This window comes from Pyxicephalus adspersus, chromosome 5 (assembly GCF_032062135.1).
Source record: "Pyxicephalus adspersus chromosome 5, UCB_Pads_2.0, whole genome shotgun sequence".
Classification (NCBI taxonomy): Eukaryota; Metazoa; Chordata; class Amphibia; order Anura; family Pyxicephalidae; genus Pyxicephalus; species Pyxicephalus adspersus.
The window spans coordinates 147,861,657-147,879,689 of record NC_092862.1 but is presented as its reverse complement, the minus strand read 5'-3'; the positions used below and the strand labels follow the sequence as shown (position 1 = coordinate 147,879,689).

Below are 18,033 nucleotides of genomic sequence, written 5' to 3'. Positions count from 1 at the left end.
GAGGTTTTGTGGACCTCAAAGTGCACCTAATTTACAAATTTTTACTTTACATAAAAAAGGGCAGCACCTCTCTTTTCTGTCTTGATTGCCACGGTGATCAAGACAGAATGGGAGTGGAAAGCCTCCCGGGATACCCATGTCACGCAACTGATCGGCAATCTTTTTTCCTAAGCAACATCACCCGATCTTGTGCCTGCGCAGTGCGAGATCGGGTGATGCAGGATGAAGAACCTGGAAGAGATAAGAGGATGCCAGGACACCGTGGGACCTGATGGAAGAAACCTCCCGACAGATACCTTTAATCCGGCAGATCAGTCTGTGTGGGGTTTTTTTTGTTTTGGGTTTAGTTCTCATTAAGGAATAAATGACTTTAGAAAAAAAGCACATTGATAATTTTCCCTATCAATCTGTCCTTCCACACTATCCCCCCTCTTTTCTTACAAAAGATTTTTTATTCTACTTGGTCACTGCTTCACTCCTGCATGTACTATTCACCATCAGACCCCTGGCATTCCTCAGTTGCACATACTACCTACCAATTATAACCACTGGCGCTCTTCTGCACATACTGCCCAAAGTATCCCCTGACACTCCTCTCCCGAGCATACTACCTGCCATCGTACTCTCCATATTCTTCTCTGAACCTTCAGCTTACCTTTATACTCCTGGAACTGCTTTCTGCACATGCTGAGTCGCATCTTATCACCTAGCACTACTCTCCTGCACTCTATCTACAGTCTGCATTATTCTTCAGCACCCTCTTTATCCCTTACTTATCACTTGCCTCATGTTCTACCCTTCTTCGGCACAAACGGTGATTACTCTTATGCACAATACTTCTGCCTATAATGCCCACTGTCAAACCTTTTAAAGATACTGCCCTACATCCAACCCTTCGGCATTTCTCTCTACTCTGCACACAACTGCTTAAACACTACTTTATTATACTGTACTCATACACAATAGGAGAAACTGGTCAGAACAGGGACTTGAGGAAAGCACTTTATTTATGTATACCAAGGGAGACTGCTGAGGATAGGATAGCCTTACCAATGAAGAGTTGTTGCCATGTGCATTTTGGTTCCCATATTTTCTGTCAGTAGGTTGGTTGGATGGTAGACCAGCTTCAACTGAGGAAAAAGTAACAAAAGAATTAAATATCAATGTGAGGCCCTACAAAGTGGATAACTAAATCTTCCACAGGAGCCCCACCTAGTACAAAACTAAACTTTTTATGGAAGCTTCAGAGATTATACAAAAGCAAAGATTTAATAGTTTCAGTTCAGCCTTCCAGTATACACATAATGCAGAGTAACTCATTTCCCTCACCTTTTTTCTTGCGGTGAAGTGAAAGAGCAGCTCTGAGTCGTGCCCATCGCTGATGATCTTTCTGAGGGTCTCGAACAAAAAAGGAATCTGTAGACAGGTCGAGATTCTTGACAGCTGAAGAGTTTAGAAAGGATGAGGTCAACAGTGAAGAAGAGAAGAGAAGAGGCGAGGGAGCTCCGCAGTTCGAAAAATCCTGGAAAAGATATTAAGGAAGAAAAATATCACTCCAGTTAGAAGACACAAAATAAAACAAAATTCTACCTTAAACTGTATTGTCCATCTAAAACTAAAACTGTCGGTTTAATCTGCAATCCAGGACTCCAATAAAAAGATCAGATCTCCCTTTCTGTTCTGTGGAAAATTGTTTCACAGAATAAGCTTTACCAAACTAAAAGAGAAGGAACGTTTTACTTTGGCATTCACAGAGATTTTCCCTCGCCCCAAAATATCCCATAAAGCCATTTATAAAAGTCAATATTACATTCTGACATTAGGGACATCCAAAAAGATTCTTACCGCCTTACACCGTAACAGGGAGGAGTCACCATAGTCTTGGAAAGAAAGCTGCTGTTGGGCCTTGGTGGCCTTTTTCCTGCAGTTTCCCCATCGTTTCACACTAAATCCACTAATACAAACTTTCCTTCCAGTGGTTTCCTGGTGAGCAGCCGAGTTCAGTATTCTGCCCTTTGGCATAGAGGACGTCACAAGTGGGGTCTTCATTCCCATAGCTAAAGATGGTGAAGTTAGATTTGTGCCAAAAGAGTGTAGGTGCAGCAGGGGCTCAGTTCTTTTAGTCTTAGACAAGTTTTTATCCTTAAAATATTTATTAACAGAATGACGATCAAGCTGTACAACAGGTTGCATCTGACGAAGATTCATGTCCCTCATGGGAAGAATTAAATTATCTACATTGATTTTTTGAAGCTGAACTTTCTGAGGGCAGTCTTCCTGTAGTATCTTGTTCTGCCTTTGCAAATATTCAGCAACACTGTCTGAATTCAATCTTACAACTGGCTGGAACGATTTTCTTTTGAAGTTTTTCCACTTATCTTCTGAAATTTCATTTAGGAACCCGTTGGAAGGACTGCAATCTAACCGGGTGTCTTTATTGGCCAGGAAGTCCATTACAGAAGTTTTCCCAGACTGGTACAGTGAAGATGTATCATTGATGTGGGGCAAATCATCAGCAGAGAAAAGCTCAGGGCTGGCACAGAAAATGCTGTTGTCCTGCTTACTGTGGTTTTCGTTCTTATCATCAAGGCAGATAAGTGAAGGCGTACCAAGGACAGGAGATAAAAGGCACAAAGAGGACTTTCCATGGGGCATTTTTATGCTCAGACATTTTACCCCAGATCCTGGCCCATCAGCGGAACTATCATTTATGGGTGAACCAAGCTCTGATACACCCATATAGTTTTTCCCATCTGTTCTGCTGCATTGCTGTCCTACCCTATTCTCATCTTCTCGATTAGCAGAAATTATATCCAAACTTTTAAGTTGGGCCATTCTTCTTGTGATGTCCCCATGCAATAGGGCTTCTTTTTCAACTCCATCAGTAGAATTGGGTTCAGAACAACATATTATAACACTTTCCTCCAGGGGCTCACACAGCGCCAGTTGCCTCACAAAAGACTTCTCTGTCCTTGGTATGGCAGTCAGCAGAACAGATGGTGTGCTAGAGAGAAGAGGTGCTTTTTGAAGAGGACTGGCTAGAGTGTCCGTAGAAGAATCTAAAATACTGATAACATTCATAGAGCGCTTCCTTTTTTTCTTCGTTTCAAAGTCATGAAAAGAGTCAGAAGATAAAGATGTGCACTGTAGAAAACACAAGATATATGGGTATATGGGTCATACTGCCTATACCCCGAGTACTCATGCCTCAACGGCTTCACCACATTCCTAGCCATCCTACTGCCTGCACTAAGCCCATGACAGTATGGGCTGTACAGTTTTCACTCCATTCACATTTTACTCCAAGCCTATAAAGGCTCTATCACCCACACTTCAGTCTCTATAAAGTTCCATACAACCCACAACCTGGGGTCTATGCAGGCTCTACAATTCACACTACCACATATCTTCCATGTTTAAATATATTTTCAATGATGGTTTATATATTTATAGTCATTATTATTACTAACCCTAATATACCCTACAATCTAGTAGAAATTTATAAATGAAATTATACCTGTACTACACTACAGCCAGCCCTTGAAACTTCCTACCATATGAGCCATATGGAGTGGAATCATGGCAAAACATTTAAGATATAGAGTTAAATGTGCGTGTGACCTACAGGTATTTATATCTTTCAGTCACAGAAATGGTCTGAGTTTGTGAATGGACTAAATACTAAAACGGGAAGCTAAAACACTTCCCCCTAGGTGAAATTACTACACAATCAGATGCTTCCACCAAGTAACATTGCTTCTCAACCAAAAGATGGTAGGTTGTTTAGTAGGTTCTCTGGTAGGTAGCAAGATTATAGCTTACCGCCTCCCTTTTGGGTCTCCCACTCGGGGGCTTCATACTGACAGGTGGAGCTTTACGTCGGAAGGTCACAAATTTTCGAAATGGTGTAGTAAAGATGAGAGGAGAACTCCTAGAGGGAGAAAGGTAATAAGGGATGTGTGTTTATGTAACCTATATACACGGTCATTCAAAAGTTACGGATCAGTTGGAAATATCCTCATTTTAGAAAGATCTTGTTTTGTCTAATAAAATAACATTTAATCTATCAAAAATACTGACCTGCCATTGTTAATGTTGTATTTGACTATGGCCCATTATCGGCAACAATTAGTCGTACGTTCCAATGGAATGCACATCTGTCAGTGTAAAAGGTTGCTGAATATTGGAAAACCCTTAATTTAGTACAAATAGAAAGCATTACACTGAATAAACAAGCCATAAAACAGTCCTTCCGACTATCGGAGTATCTTTTGCATTAGAAAATGTGGGTTCGACTACTAACTCAAAGCAGACCAGGAACAAAAACTTTCTGCTGAAACTTGCCAGTCTATTCTTATACCAATGAATGAAAGCTATCCCATGTGAGAAATTACCAAGAAACAATGGTGTGTACTACTCCCTTCACAAGGGAAAACTGTCTCATCATCTACAGTGAACAGGCCACTCTGGGAAGCTGGAAAAATCCCTATCTAGGAATGGCCAAAAGAGAATAAAAATAAAATAAAAGACTCAGATGGACAAAAAACAAAAAGATTGGAAAATATGCTTTGGTGGTGGTAAAATGGGAGAGATTTGTACAAGGTGTAAATACCTGAAGAACAAAAGCTAGGACCGTTTTACAATGCCATGCCACACCCTGTGGACAGCGCTTGGTATGAACCGATTTTGTCAAATAAAAGCACAAATCAAAACTATGGAAGGACTACTTAGAAGCAGACAGCCAGTATTCGGTGTAGGATAGAGTGGCTAGAAAATGGAGCATTATTTGAAGAAAGTAAAGTTTGCAAGAAAGAACAATTTTAAAAAGAATTCATTATTTTAGCAATAACTAACCATTTCGTATTCATTATGTATGATTTTCTAATCCAATTAATTTATTGTTTTTTTGTTTTACCTGGAAAACAAATATATTTCTAGCTGACCCTAAACTTTTGAATGGAAGAGTGAATCTATACTATACTCACAGACCCAAAACAATACTCTGTAAATAAGTGTCAAAATTCCTCATCAATACCATTGTCGCTGGACAGAAGCAGGATGATAGCCAGGGAGGAAACATGCTGAACAGACGGGCCAGTCCCCATATAGTAAAGCAGAACTTTTATTTAGTTGTGATTGGGACAAAGTCAGGTTTGCATGGCAATCTAAGGCCTTCTAGTAGATTTTATATCATTTCATGTTGCAAATGGAAGCATTGAGACACAATTATGTTTCAGTAATTAGAATCCCCTCAGATTTTGGTCTTTGTCCCAATGACAATTAGTCTCTAATTTTTTGCCTTCTCGTCACAGGCTTTAGATGGACTTAGGGCGAGATGAAACCTGTCTAGCGAGGGACAGGAAATTAAAAAAAAAAAAAAACAAAAAAAAAAACTGCAACAGATTTCCAGCTTAGCTCAAATACCTGCCCAACACTAGAAATGCATACCTGGCAGGAATGATTTCATTTTCCTTATCAGACAATTCACTTGGAGAGTCAGACTTCTGCTTGCTTGTATGGGGATTCTTCTTCTTTCTCTTTTTCCTGGAGATTGCAGTCTTCTCAGGAGGCTTCAGTCTCTTTGTACAGTTGGCCTTCTTCTTACTAAACAGAGACATTGTTACAAAAAAAACAAATAAAAACAAGCACATTTAATTTAAGCATCTTACTGTGTGCACTGTGTATATGTAAAAATAAAACTTTCATGTTTATAATCTTTGGTTCCTGTCTTTCATCTCAGTAGTGCTGATCTCCTTCAGCTTCTTTAAGTCATTTCTCAGGGGGGATTTCCTGATGGAAACAACAGTGAACCATGCCTGTGTGATATGAAGAACAAGCGACTGTTTCTACACATAGTACAAAAAGCTCAATGAAGGAGCACGAAAACATGGACAAGAGTGTTGTCACCTTATAAGAAGTCGTCCCTGAACAAGCTTATGACAGTATCAATAACACGTAATTTAATGAGGGCTGCATATTAAAAAATACTAAAAAATCAGTTTTAAATATTAATATGCTTTACATTATATTGTATACTATGTATAATTGTTTATAAGTACATTCCCAACTCTCACTCTGACATTTGCCTATTATGTTTTTTTTCTCCATTTTTTAATTTTAAATATCTTGTGATCCCGCCAGTTCCCTGGTTTCCCATTTGATTCTAACTCCAAAAAGCTGGGAAGCAAATCTGACATAAAGGATGTTGTACCATGCATAGCCAGATTAAGAACTAAATAATGCCCTAGGTACAATCTTGTCTATGTTGTACTTGTTCAATGACATCAAAATGTATTTCTGGCCATTCTCTACATTATTTTTAGTACCCACTATTGTACATAAATTCCTGAACTTTTTTTGTGTAACATACAATATACTAAGAACATATACTATATACAAAAAGTAGTTGGTATTTCAAATATCAGCTTTCAATAAACAACTTACAGAAAAAAACGTGAAGTGTTATTGTGTTGGTTTTATGTATTAATAAAGCTGGTATTTTGCCACCATTGCATAGAGTATGTGATTTAATCTTTTTAGTTGTAAAACATTTATTACTATGCACGGTGTAGCCTTTTTTTGGACACAAAGGGGACTTTTCCTGAAGGTCTAGTCAACCCCTGATTCCTCCAGCACATGCAAACACACCTCACATTGCTTCTTTCCTGGCTACTTTCAGTTTGCCATTGACAGATCTAAACTTGGAGGAAATAAACGGAATAAAAGCGAAGGTCAGGAAATCAGTGTTACCCAAAATCCTGTCTGCTCTCAATCCTGAAGTGGCCTTGCAGAATTCCTGGAAGCAGAAACTGAATGGTGGGACCAAAAAGGGGAGCCATGGCCACATATAGAATGGATTGTGTGGCTTTAAAGCCCCCCGCATCAGTTGTACTATATCTAGCTAGGACCAGGACCCCGGATACCCACTGGAACCCAGGCACCCACCAAGGTTGCCATGTGGGCCCTGGCACCAATGCACTCCATGCCTGTATCTCTCAGTTTTCAGCAACACCATCAAAACTCCAAAGACTTGTGGCAAATGCAGATAGAGAGTTAAATGCATTACTGCCCAGTTTGAAAGGAGGCTATGAGTGATTACAGAATAAAAGCAACTGTAAATTATAAAGTTGTTTCATGCATACTTTAATGCAGAAGTCCCGTTACTTGCAATCAAACTTAGAATGGGGGAAGGGGGGGCTGCGGCAAGTAAAGCTGCGTACACACTTCCAATTTTTATCGTTCAAAATGAACGACGAACGAATGACGAACGATCGATTGGGCAAAAATCGTTCGTAAAAAAAGTAACCAACGACGCCGACGAACGAGGAAAGTCGTTGGAAATGAACGACCGGACCGGCGGATCGGATTGGACGACGATCGTTGACCATCAATCGTGTGTACGATCGTTCATTGATCGTCCATGGTCTGAGCATACGTGATGAACGAACGTTCCTGTGGTGCACGTAACTTCCTGTATCGTTCAAACGATCGCATCTATTGTGTGTACAATATCTACGAACGATCGTGTCGTTATCTGTATGTACAGGATCGGTGCTATACGATCGTTCGCAGATATCGTGCAGGATCGTTCGTTTACCATCGATAATATTTGGAAGTGTGTACGTAGCTTAAGAATAGAATAAGTTCCAGTGTCAGTAATCAGAGCAAACATTGCCCCAAGATTGCTGAGCCGTGGGAGTAAAAACAGACCTAGACCCTGTGAATTGTGGGAGAAATCTATTTTTCACGCTATAAATCTTTTTTTCCCTTCCTCATTCACACAGGCTATCACAAACACTTTTAAGGCAATTGCTTGGGCTTGCTAAATGCATGTCCTCATCATATCCTGTATGACAACTGCAGCATCATTCTCTGCAGCCAACAGACGGCATCATTCCTAGTAAACTCTTCCCCTCATCTAATCTACCTCTCTTCCTGCTACCCAGATGCTGCAACTCTTTGCTAATCCATCCACTGGCCATGAAGAATCCAGATAAAACATTGAAAAGATGGGAACTCCCAGTGTGACAGACTGCTAAAAGCGAGGGTGAAACTCATGACAAATACAGAATGCAAAAGAAGGTCGTCAAGGTGGGGAGTGCAGAGCAAAGGTTGCAGTTGGAATGGTATTTGGAAATGACTGAGGATAAGTTATTGAGAGTTTTGTAAAGAGAGAGTTAGGGGTTTGAAATGGATAGGGTATAAATTGGTCGTTTTTTTTTTTTTTGCCCCAATATAAGATCATGTCAACCCCTTAGTAATTCAAATAGAAGAAGAGATAGTAGGGGGTTCTTTAAAGCAAAAGGGGAAAAAAAAAAAAAAAAAAGATATATTTTGATGGAAATTGTTCTCAGACCTCGACGCGTTTTGAGATTTAGGCTTCTTCAGGCAGTGAGAACCAGCAAAAGGCTGATACAAAGAAACAACATATAAAGGAAGGTTTATAACAGTAGAATCATATAATAGTCACGTAATGGTGTAATGTAACCACAAATATATATGTATAAGGAGAATATTGTGGATCAAGCCAAATATGGAAATAAAGTATCATGGGAAATAAAATTTCCCGTGAACAGATACTTGTTAAGGAGGGTGAAAAGAGGTCACACTGTGGAAAATGAATAGCGGGGTTGGAGAAATCTTCCTAATGCTGTTTCGCTTATTTTACCATAAAACTTACAATCAAATAAGATAAAAGCATAAGATCTGAGGGAGCTAGATTGAATACCAAATGAGGTATCAATGATCTTACTATCTGTATTATCATTATTATTAAGACAATAGGGGGATTTACATTAAATAACTGACATTGACCTACCAGTTGAAGAGTTCAGATTGGGTCCTTAGATTTCACAATTTAATTTTAAACATCCATATCCACTCCGTGAACTTTTCAACTGGTAGGTCAATATCTTCCAATGCACCCTCAAAACACATTTCCTCACACAGATATGCAATCATCATTCTCTTCAGAAACAATTACATCGGCCTTCTCTAGCACCAGTTTTCAATAAAATTGTTTTCCTCTCCCCCTGAATTTTGGTCACATTACCCTTACAGTGTCCTCCTCGTGTTTGCTCTCCGATATACTTCATCAAATCAACATGTATTTCTAGATGTGATCATACACTACAATAACTATATATTTATTTTTGCATTGCTGTATGGTCATACTGTGCATGTCCAGTTCAAATAAAAAAAGAATCACCTCCTTCAAAATATTTACATTGTTGCTTTGTAGCCTGAATAGAAAACAAAAATTAATTTGCTTAATGCACCAACACAATATAATAAGTTTTAAAGAAAAACAAAACAAAACAGGAGCAATGAGATGGATAAAAGATAAGTAAGGCTTAGTCTACACATGTTCCCCAACGTTTAAAAGTCCAATGAGCCAATCTACACCAGGACCTTTCCTTGAGGCACGTTTTTGAGCGTTAAAGATAATACTTGCAACGTTTTAAAAATGAAACCACAGGGTTAATGCAGAAAAACGCGGCATAGACTTTTACAATGGTTTAAAGGCAAGCTTTAAAAGTCTAATAAACATGCATTTGCATAAAATAACAATGCAGATAAAACGCAGTAGGAACGTTTCAATGCATTTAAAAACTGTTCGTGTAGACCCACCCTAAAGAAGGATCCAAAAAAACAATGACTCACGCAGTGGCTCAAGGAGAAAAAGGTAAATGTCCCTGCGTGGCCTAGTAAGAGCCACACTTAAACAGCTTAGCAACCAATCTTTAGCTATGAATAACTATCAGGATGTCATAAATAACATTAACATACACAAATCCACCCGACTGGCAATATTCTCCCCCTTGAGCGATTGGTCCCAGGCCTTATGGTCAGACCGGGTGATGGGATCAGCAAAATACATTTCTATAATTCTGTCACGTGGACCCCCTGGTATAATGGGCTCATTGATGTTAAAGGAGCTCACGTGGCTGGCATTACCTCCAGATGGGAAGGTTATCACCCACTCTTGGATAAGATACAGAAGCTGGAGCTCTCACATCCTTGGGGCTTCCCCTTCGATCAACTATCAGTATGTGCACCTCACTCCAAAGAAAATTTCTGCTTTTCTTCCTATTCTCTTAAGTTCTTGAATTGTTTGCATCCCTTTGCCACATTTTCTTGATCTCAGAGACCTGCTAGACAAAGGTGGGCACCCTGCCATCATGAATCCACATGCCAAGCTCTGGATACTCACTCGCTTACAGAACCCTGACATAAGATGGCCTGTAATGGTCGGTCTTATTAGACTGACCTAGATGTCATAGGCTGGGGAATCATCATGGATGAATCATCATGTGTTTGGACTTAGTACAGTTTCTTCAGCTCTTCACCAATCTGTGGACTCTTGCACTGTAATCGGGAACTCAACATGAGTAATGTTTATGCACTTATATGTCAATATTATTTGATGTCCTTTTTCTACACATCACTAGCTTTCATTTTCACGTGTCACAGGCTTAAGGTTCTGTTTAGTTGGTTTATGCAATGCTATATTCAAATGTTGCAACAGCCAATATTCCGTACAGTTAGTCCTGAATTGCTTTCCCAGGTGACAGCTCCGTGGGGGTTCTTGTGCTGTTGGCCTATACACTTGCTCCTATTACGTCCTTCTCATGCCCAACACAGCTGAGGTTAGAAACATTTTTGGGGACTACTGCTTTTATTGGCCGTTTTTGTATTCTTTCCCCATATTTCCACCTGGATAGAGTTCCATACCTGGGGTTTTGCCTCTCCCTCTCGATGCTTTTTTTTTTTTTTTTTTTTTAATTTTCCCATTTTCCCCTCTTCAGCAGTTTTTGCTTTCTCTGTCCCCATGAGATCCCCACATAAGGCCTAACATTTTATTTTGTGGTCCTATTGCTCTACATCTGTAATGTGGAGGGCACAAATTGTCTACTCAGCTTTGATTTTTGGAGATCCCATCAGCTCTCCCATTTGTCTGCCTATTCCCTTTTAATTTAGCCACCCACATCATGAGTCTTTGAGCAATATATGTGGCTAAGGCAGGCATATGCTCTGGACATACTACTAACGGATTACTTATCCTGAGGCTCGCTCTCCAGAGGCAACCTTGCTTTTGCTCTGATATGGAACTCCAAGTGCATTGTGAAGCAACGCACTGGTGATGTAAAGAGACACCTCCGGTACTTTGTTGCACTAGTTCCTGCACTGTTCTTACATACAAGGCTGTCCTAATACACAGATGCACTCCATTTTTACAATAATTTACAAGGACTGTTTTGCAAAACAAACTATCCTTTTTCTTGCAGCAAAATAAAACATTAGCTATTGATCCATTTTATCTATGTTGCTAGGGATTGCAACCCCCTGTATTGGAAATGGACCTTACCTCTTATGAATAGCTTATGGACCTGAAAAGTGAACAGAACTGTGACTTCTGGAGGACATTACTTTCAGTCTCTGACAGCTACCAGGCATGGGTTTACTGGAAGGAATATTAAAACTTAAATGCTAATAACCTCACATAAGCATATGATTGTTTCCACCAAATCCCCTCATTTTTTTCTCTCACTCCTCTTTTGCTGTTCTTCATTTCTATGTTCCTATTTTCCTAATGGGCCCTTTCTTACCTTGTTCTTCTCTTCTCCCTATGGTTTGCTCCTTCTACTTTCATGTGCCAGTCCTTACTGAATGTTGGCATGATCAATTTATGTGTTGGTCTCTGCAAAGGACAATTAGGAATCTCCTCTGAAGCAATGTATTGGATCTGGGAAGACCAACTGATGGGATATTTGGGAGTGTTTTTTTTTTTTAATAGGGAAGGTAAAGTACTGAAGGAAGGGGTGATCTTTTATCCATCTTCGCAATTCTGTTTATAACAGTTCTTTTCTTTTTCTTTCCCAAAAGTGACACACATGACACTTGAACATAACATAGGCGGGATATATGCTAGATTTAGGCAGGACATGCAGTCAGTGTAACAGGGATAAAGGCAGGCTATTCTGTACAATATAGCAGGCACAAACTGTGGGTGTGATAGATGCGGGATATGGAAGGACCAGAGGCATCATCAGGGGGGACTGCTGTACTGGGGCCCTGTTAGAACAGGGGTCACGCTGCTACCCTACAAAGCCTGTGCATCGATCTCCCTTCCTGCCAGACATGACAGCAGCTCAGTCCAGGCTTTACACAGCAGTCAGTGAATCTTAACCTGCCTGCTTTGCTCAGTGCTGAGATTGAGAAGTATAGATTTGTAATATTGTGGGTTTCTCCTTCAAAACAAAGAGCAAAGCTGCAGGATTGCTGAAAGTTCATTAAAGTTCAATAATTTAACCCTTTGTTGTCCACATCAGATCCATGGTGTACTAGAGTTTAGGTTTGCTATGCAAGAGAAGGCTCAGACATGTGGCAGGAGCAAGAAATCCTGCACATGACCTAGCAGATTGCACCTTGCCAGGCATGTAGCGCTTGCACTGCAGCCATAGTTCTTAAAAACATTTGCAGGTTTGACAATAGAAGACCACTCACTGCCACCCCCATCTCCATTGGGGAGAGATGCTACATTAATATAACACAGTATTTTTACAGCTCCTACAAACTCCGACATATTACGCAGAGCTTTACAAAGTCCATAGTCATGTGGCTAGCTGTCCCTCAAAAAGGCCCACAATCTAATGTCCCTACCATAGTCATATGTCATTACCACAGTCTAAGGACAATTTGGGGGGAGAAGCCAATTAACCTAAATGCATGTTTGTAGGAGTGTGGGAGGAAACACAGGCAAACATGGGGAGAACTTGCAAACTCCATGCAGATAGCGTCTTGGTCAAAATTCAAACTTGGGCCTGAGCGCTGCAAAGGCCAGAGTGCTAACCACTGAGCCACCGTGCTGCCCCCTGTACTGCTACATGCAAAAACAAACAAAAATTTTGCAGGAACTTATAAACTCCTGATAAAGCCCAGCTTTTACCACCTCTGGGTGCCTAGTGGTTAGTAAGTGCTTGGAAATGATCAATGTCTACGTTTTTTACACCACTCATATGAACTATGACTAAATGACTACACTACTTTGATTACATTATTACACCCCTAGAAGAGATTACATTCTTTACACCAGGAAACGGGGTCACAATACACGGGCACCGGACATTTGGGGCATAATACAAAGGCAATGGATAATGGATGTCCCAAGGGGGAGGACATTAAAAAGTTGAAACAAAATACAGGGTAGCAGTAGAAAGCAGACATAATTATCAGGGTTACTAGGCACTGATGACACAAAGAACTAGGAGCACTAAATTTGTGTGTGTTGCCCTGTTTATTTTTGACCACCCAACTGCAGCTTCCCCTCACCCAGCTGGAAAACAATTCTGGGAAGAACATTGTAGTTAAACAATTTCCAACTAATAGCCTGCAGGAAGACCTATTGCAAGGAGGAGGTCAGACAGGTGGGAAGAGATGCAGGTGGCTGGCTCTTTTGTTTCAGCTGGCAGTAGAAAGATCCATACCTTCCTCTATTGTGTGCCAACAGCACTGCCCCTTCTATTCATGGGGTTCTGTCAGGTTTCTTTGCCCAAAATATTTTGCTCCCTGGAAGGATAGAAACTTAGAAGGTTAAGATTAGACTATCATGAGTTAGGTTAAGATTAGGTAGCACCAAGAGATTTTAGCACTAGAGGTGGCAAAATCTGATAGACCAGTGTGTCTTTCCTCTACATGCAGGCCCTATTCAGTACATAGGTACTGAATCCTGTAACCAATAGCAACCAATGATAGGCCTCTATTCATGGCTGACTGAGTCCAGACATATTTTGACTGGTTGCAATATGTCACCGCACTTACAGGATCTACCAGCCTAACCCACAATTGCACCCAGCTCCTTAAAGTGTACCTAAACTCAGAACTTTCACTTTACATAAAAGGGTAGACAACCATTTGTCTAGGGTGCAGCACCGCCCTCTTAATTCTCGAATGAATGGGAGCACAGAGCCTCTCAGGATACCTACGTCACGCATCCCAGGAGGCTCTTGGCTGCCCTTTCACCAAAATAGAAAAAAATTGCACATGCACAGTGTGCTCAGTAAGTTTTTTTTCCCCCAATCTACATCACCTGATCACCTACGTCGGGTGATGTAGAAGAGGAGAAGATGGCGGCGCCTGGCACACTGGCCGGATACCGGGATGACGTGGTAGCTGATGGAAGAAACCTCCCGATGGATCGACTACTCTGCAGGATTGAAGGGAAGTTTTTGTTTTGGGTTTACGTCCTCCTTAGGCTGTTTAGCCCTAACCCTACAACACATGCAGCATTCACTTCGTTTGCTTGCTTAGTTCAAACTCTCCATTTGCATCTGGCCAGCAAGCAAGGGAGCCAGGTGCAAGTGCTGAATCTGAGATTGCCAGCAAGGGAGCCAGGTGGAAGTGAAGCCAGATCTCTATTTCTACCCATTTTCCTTTCTAGCTAATCCTGCACTTACACTGGCTACCTTTCTGCCTATCCCAAACACACAAATTGCACCTGGCTCCTTTTCTGATTAGCCCAGACCTTGAGGCTATTGCAATGATGGAAACAGAAAAAAATTTGAAACAAATCTGGTCAGAGTGGTCAAGAAATCTAACTGGATTCAGAATTTGTATTTTTTAATGATCCATACTGGACCTGCCAATTACAGAGTATATATGAGGGATATACAGTATAGGGGATTAGAGGAGGGGCATACAGTGAGTATATATGAGGGATATACAGTATAGAGGATTAGAGGAGGGGCATACAGTGAGTATATATATGAGGATATACAGTATAGGGGATTAGAGGAGGGGCATACAGTGAGTATATATATGAGGATATACAGTATAGGGGATTGGAGGAGGGGCATACAGTGAGAGTATATATGAAGAATATACAGTAAGATGCATATAGGTGAGACATAGTAGGGATTATAAGGAAGGGACATACAGTAGGGGGGATTTAGGGAGGATACAGGAGGTAAGTATTTAATGTACAGTGCTGCATAATATGTTGGCGCTATATTAATCCTGTTTATTAATATTAATATAGAAGAGACAGAGTAAGGCCAAGTACAGGAGGGGTGAAATATGTAGAATACACAAAGCACATATAGCCAGGGGGATATATGCAGGATATAGGAGGCCATATATGTAGAACTCTTAGAAGAGACACATGGGACAAAAAGAATATCCCATGTGTACATTCCAGGTATATAAAGCAGTTACTAGTTAATATTAAATAAATACAGAACCAACTATAGTAAATATTGTGATATCCAAAGGTATACAAACATGACTGTTTATAGATCAAGAAAAGGGTGCTAGAAGGGGGGTGGTAAGGTGAGGGGGGGTACCCATCCACATACCAAACTGTCTAGCGAAGCAGCTGACATCGCATAGTAACATGTGACCAGGAAGGACACGCCCACAAACTTCCTGTACTTTCAGTTTATATTAACCCTTCATTGCCCTCCTCCATTCACTGAGAATTCCCCATCAAAGCTTTTCAGGGAGATTCAGAAAGGAAGATGTAAAGAGATCCTTTCATTGGGAAAATAGGAAAGGGATCATGTTACCGAGATCCAGGAGGAAGGGTAAAAAAAAGGATCATATTAACAACATCCAGAGAGGAGAATAAAAAAGGATCCAGAGAGGAGGAGAAAAAAAGGAATCATTATTGACAGTAAAAAGGGACCCCAGAGAAAAGGATGAACAAGAACCCTTTAACAAAGATACAAATGAAGGAAAAATCAAAATCAATGATGAACTTTCCCAATTATGAGGGAACGATACAAAGGTATTCACCACCGAGATTCACCAGGGAATAAAGGGGGGACACAAGCCCAAGCAATTAGATCTTGAGGAGGAACACAGATCCCCACACATTTAGCTAGGATCTGGGTGGGCCTACCAATCCCACCACAGTATATGCTGGGATTTCACAGGAGCCGTACACTATTAGGTAGCAGGGCTGCAGGCAGCAGTATGGAGCAGCACCTTTGGGGAAACACCTGTACAGCTGTGCATGCCTAGCTATCTATAGAACACGCTATCTAAATACCAAGCAGGAAGTAGGGAGAACAGGATCGAAATAACAAAAAAAAACAGTGAATCTACATCAACACACAACTCAAAGAAAGAGAAGAGTTATTAATAAACAGTATTTATATAACACCAACATATTATGCAGAGATGTACATTAAATAGAGGTTGCAAATGACAGACAGATATAGACAGTGACACAGGAGGCGGAAAGGGCCCAAAGAGCTTACAATATTCTGAATATGAGGGGTAAATGTGAGGGCAGAACAATGCCTGAGGGGAGGGGGGAATAACAGTGTTATAACAGTTAGATATATATCAGGGGAAGATTTGGAATGTGAGGGGGGAATGATGAGGAGTTCCCCTTTATCCAGGTTGAGTTTCAGGAATCGGTCAGACATCCATGATGAGATGGCTGACAGGCAGCGTAAGACCTTATCCAGCACTCAGTCAGGGGTGGACAGATAGATGTTGAAAGAATGTTTATTCTATTTTACACTAGAGATGTCGGACTGCACAGCCACTTTCTAAATTTTTACCAAACAATTTTAAGACTTTTCCTACCCTTTCATAGATATATACATGACACAGAAAATGATGGATATTTCGGAGAATGATTGCTTTACTGGCATGCACCACTGATATTGATTAGATGAAATCTGATTGAAAATTGATGGATAATGCTGCCCTTTCAAAACTATAAGTTCATCAATTGCCCACTGCTCCCACAGTCACTCTGGTAATAAAAATAAAGGCTCCTTCCTGGTCAATATTCAAAAAGGCTCTTGTTTTAAGAAAGCATTGATTTTAAGCTTTTTATTTTATTAAAGAAGTCCGGCAGTGCATGCCTAAATATTCTATAAGAGGAGCATGAGGTCCCATACCAGGAGGGGCGGGGATGTCGGGCCAGAGACCAGGAGGGGCGGGGATGTCGGGCCAGAGACCAGGAGGGGCGGGGATGTCGGGCCAGAGACCAGGAGGGCCGGGGATCTCATGCCAGAGATCCAGAGACATAGAGAAACAGTGCTATCAAATTTTGAGATGAAGATGGAGGAACAGGGATCAAAATACCCAACAAATAGACCAAAGACTCATGAATACTATGCAACAATCAGATAGACCTTATCATAAAAATTCTGAAATTATATCAGAAAGCAGTTTTATAGTTTTCAGGAAAATAACTGACCTTTTTGCTGGCAGAAAGTCAGAATCATCTGAGGGCGAGGAGAGGTGAGAGGACGATGATGAGCTGGAGAAAAGATGATTCCGGTCAGTTGCTGGAGATAACCATTTCTGTTGCTGCAGCCTCCTTACAGGATGAAGCCGGCCGTAGGTACGGATAACCCCACCACGACCACTGGAAGGTCTCTCTGCCATGTCTGGAGATAAAGACAAAACCATAAAGCCTGATTTCAACCAACATTCACCTACTTATTGGCAATCATTGCAGAGTCTACACCACGCTCACCAGAAACCCTGGTAGACCGAAGCAAACCCCATGTGGTGGAAAAGAAGAGAATACCAATAAATCTACTTACTGTCAGACTGGCTCTATCCTGGCAGTGACAGGTCCTCTTCACTATATAAAATGTCAGACTGGCTCTAAAATGTCAGACTGGCTCTATCCTGGCAGTGACAGGTCCTCTTCACTATATAAATGTCAGACTACCAGGCCCTACACTGATATCAGTGACAAGTCTTCCTTCGGGGTTCCAGAGCCCTATAAAGCGCCGGAGAAGAATCTGGTTACTCACCGTTCTAGCGGAAGCTCGGCATCCACTTCCGGTTTCTCCGCAAATTCAAACTTCCCGCTCCGATCACGTGGTTGCTCGCTTCAGCCATGTTTCTTACGGGCAATGAAAGCTCCTGACAGACAAACTGATCGGGAAAAGCGTCTTTCCCGTCTGCGTGGAATAGGTCCCAGGAAAGGGCGGGACCAACGAGTTAGGAGGGAGAGCTTTCCATTTAAAGCAACCGTCCAGTGTGAGTAAAGGATGAATTAGT

General features: G+C 41.0%; 1 protein-coding gene across 5 annotated transcripts in view; it reads right to left on the bottom strand.

Moving 5' to 3' along the window:
• The window catches only part of HASPIN (histone H3 associated protein kinase), a 41,416-nt gene extending 23,466 nt beyond the window's left edge, over window positions 1-17,950 (bottom strand). The window contains exons 1-7 of one of the 5 annotated variants that reach the window (XM_072413163.1): window positions 17,784-17,950; window positions 17,216-17,408; window positions 5,449-5,604; window positions 3,823-3,931; window positions 1,846-3,144; window positions 1,330-1,522; window positions 1,051-1,130 (exon numbers count right to left, since the gene is read on the bottom strand). In XM_072413163.1, the coding sequence (XP_072269264.1) occupies window positions 1,051-1,130; window positions 1,330-1,522; window positions 1,846-3,144; window positions 3,823-3,931; window positions 5,449-5,604; window positions 17,216-17,406 (2,028 nt within the window). In that variant the 5' untranslated portion in view covers window positions 17,407-17,408; window positions 17,784-17,950. Of the gene's footprint in view, window positions 1-1,050; window positions 1,131-1,329; window positions 1,523-1,845; window positions 3,145-3,822; window positions 3,932-5,448; window positions 5,605-9,957; window positions 10,138-15,353; window positions 15,415-17,215; window positions 17,409-17,567; window positions 17,644-17,783 lie in introns of those variants that run through there. The other 4 variants (XM_072413164.1, XM_072413168.1, XM_072413165.1 and 1 more) reach the window with 4 other exon arrangements.
• Window positions 17,951-18,033: the final 83 nt, after the last annotated feature.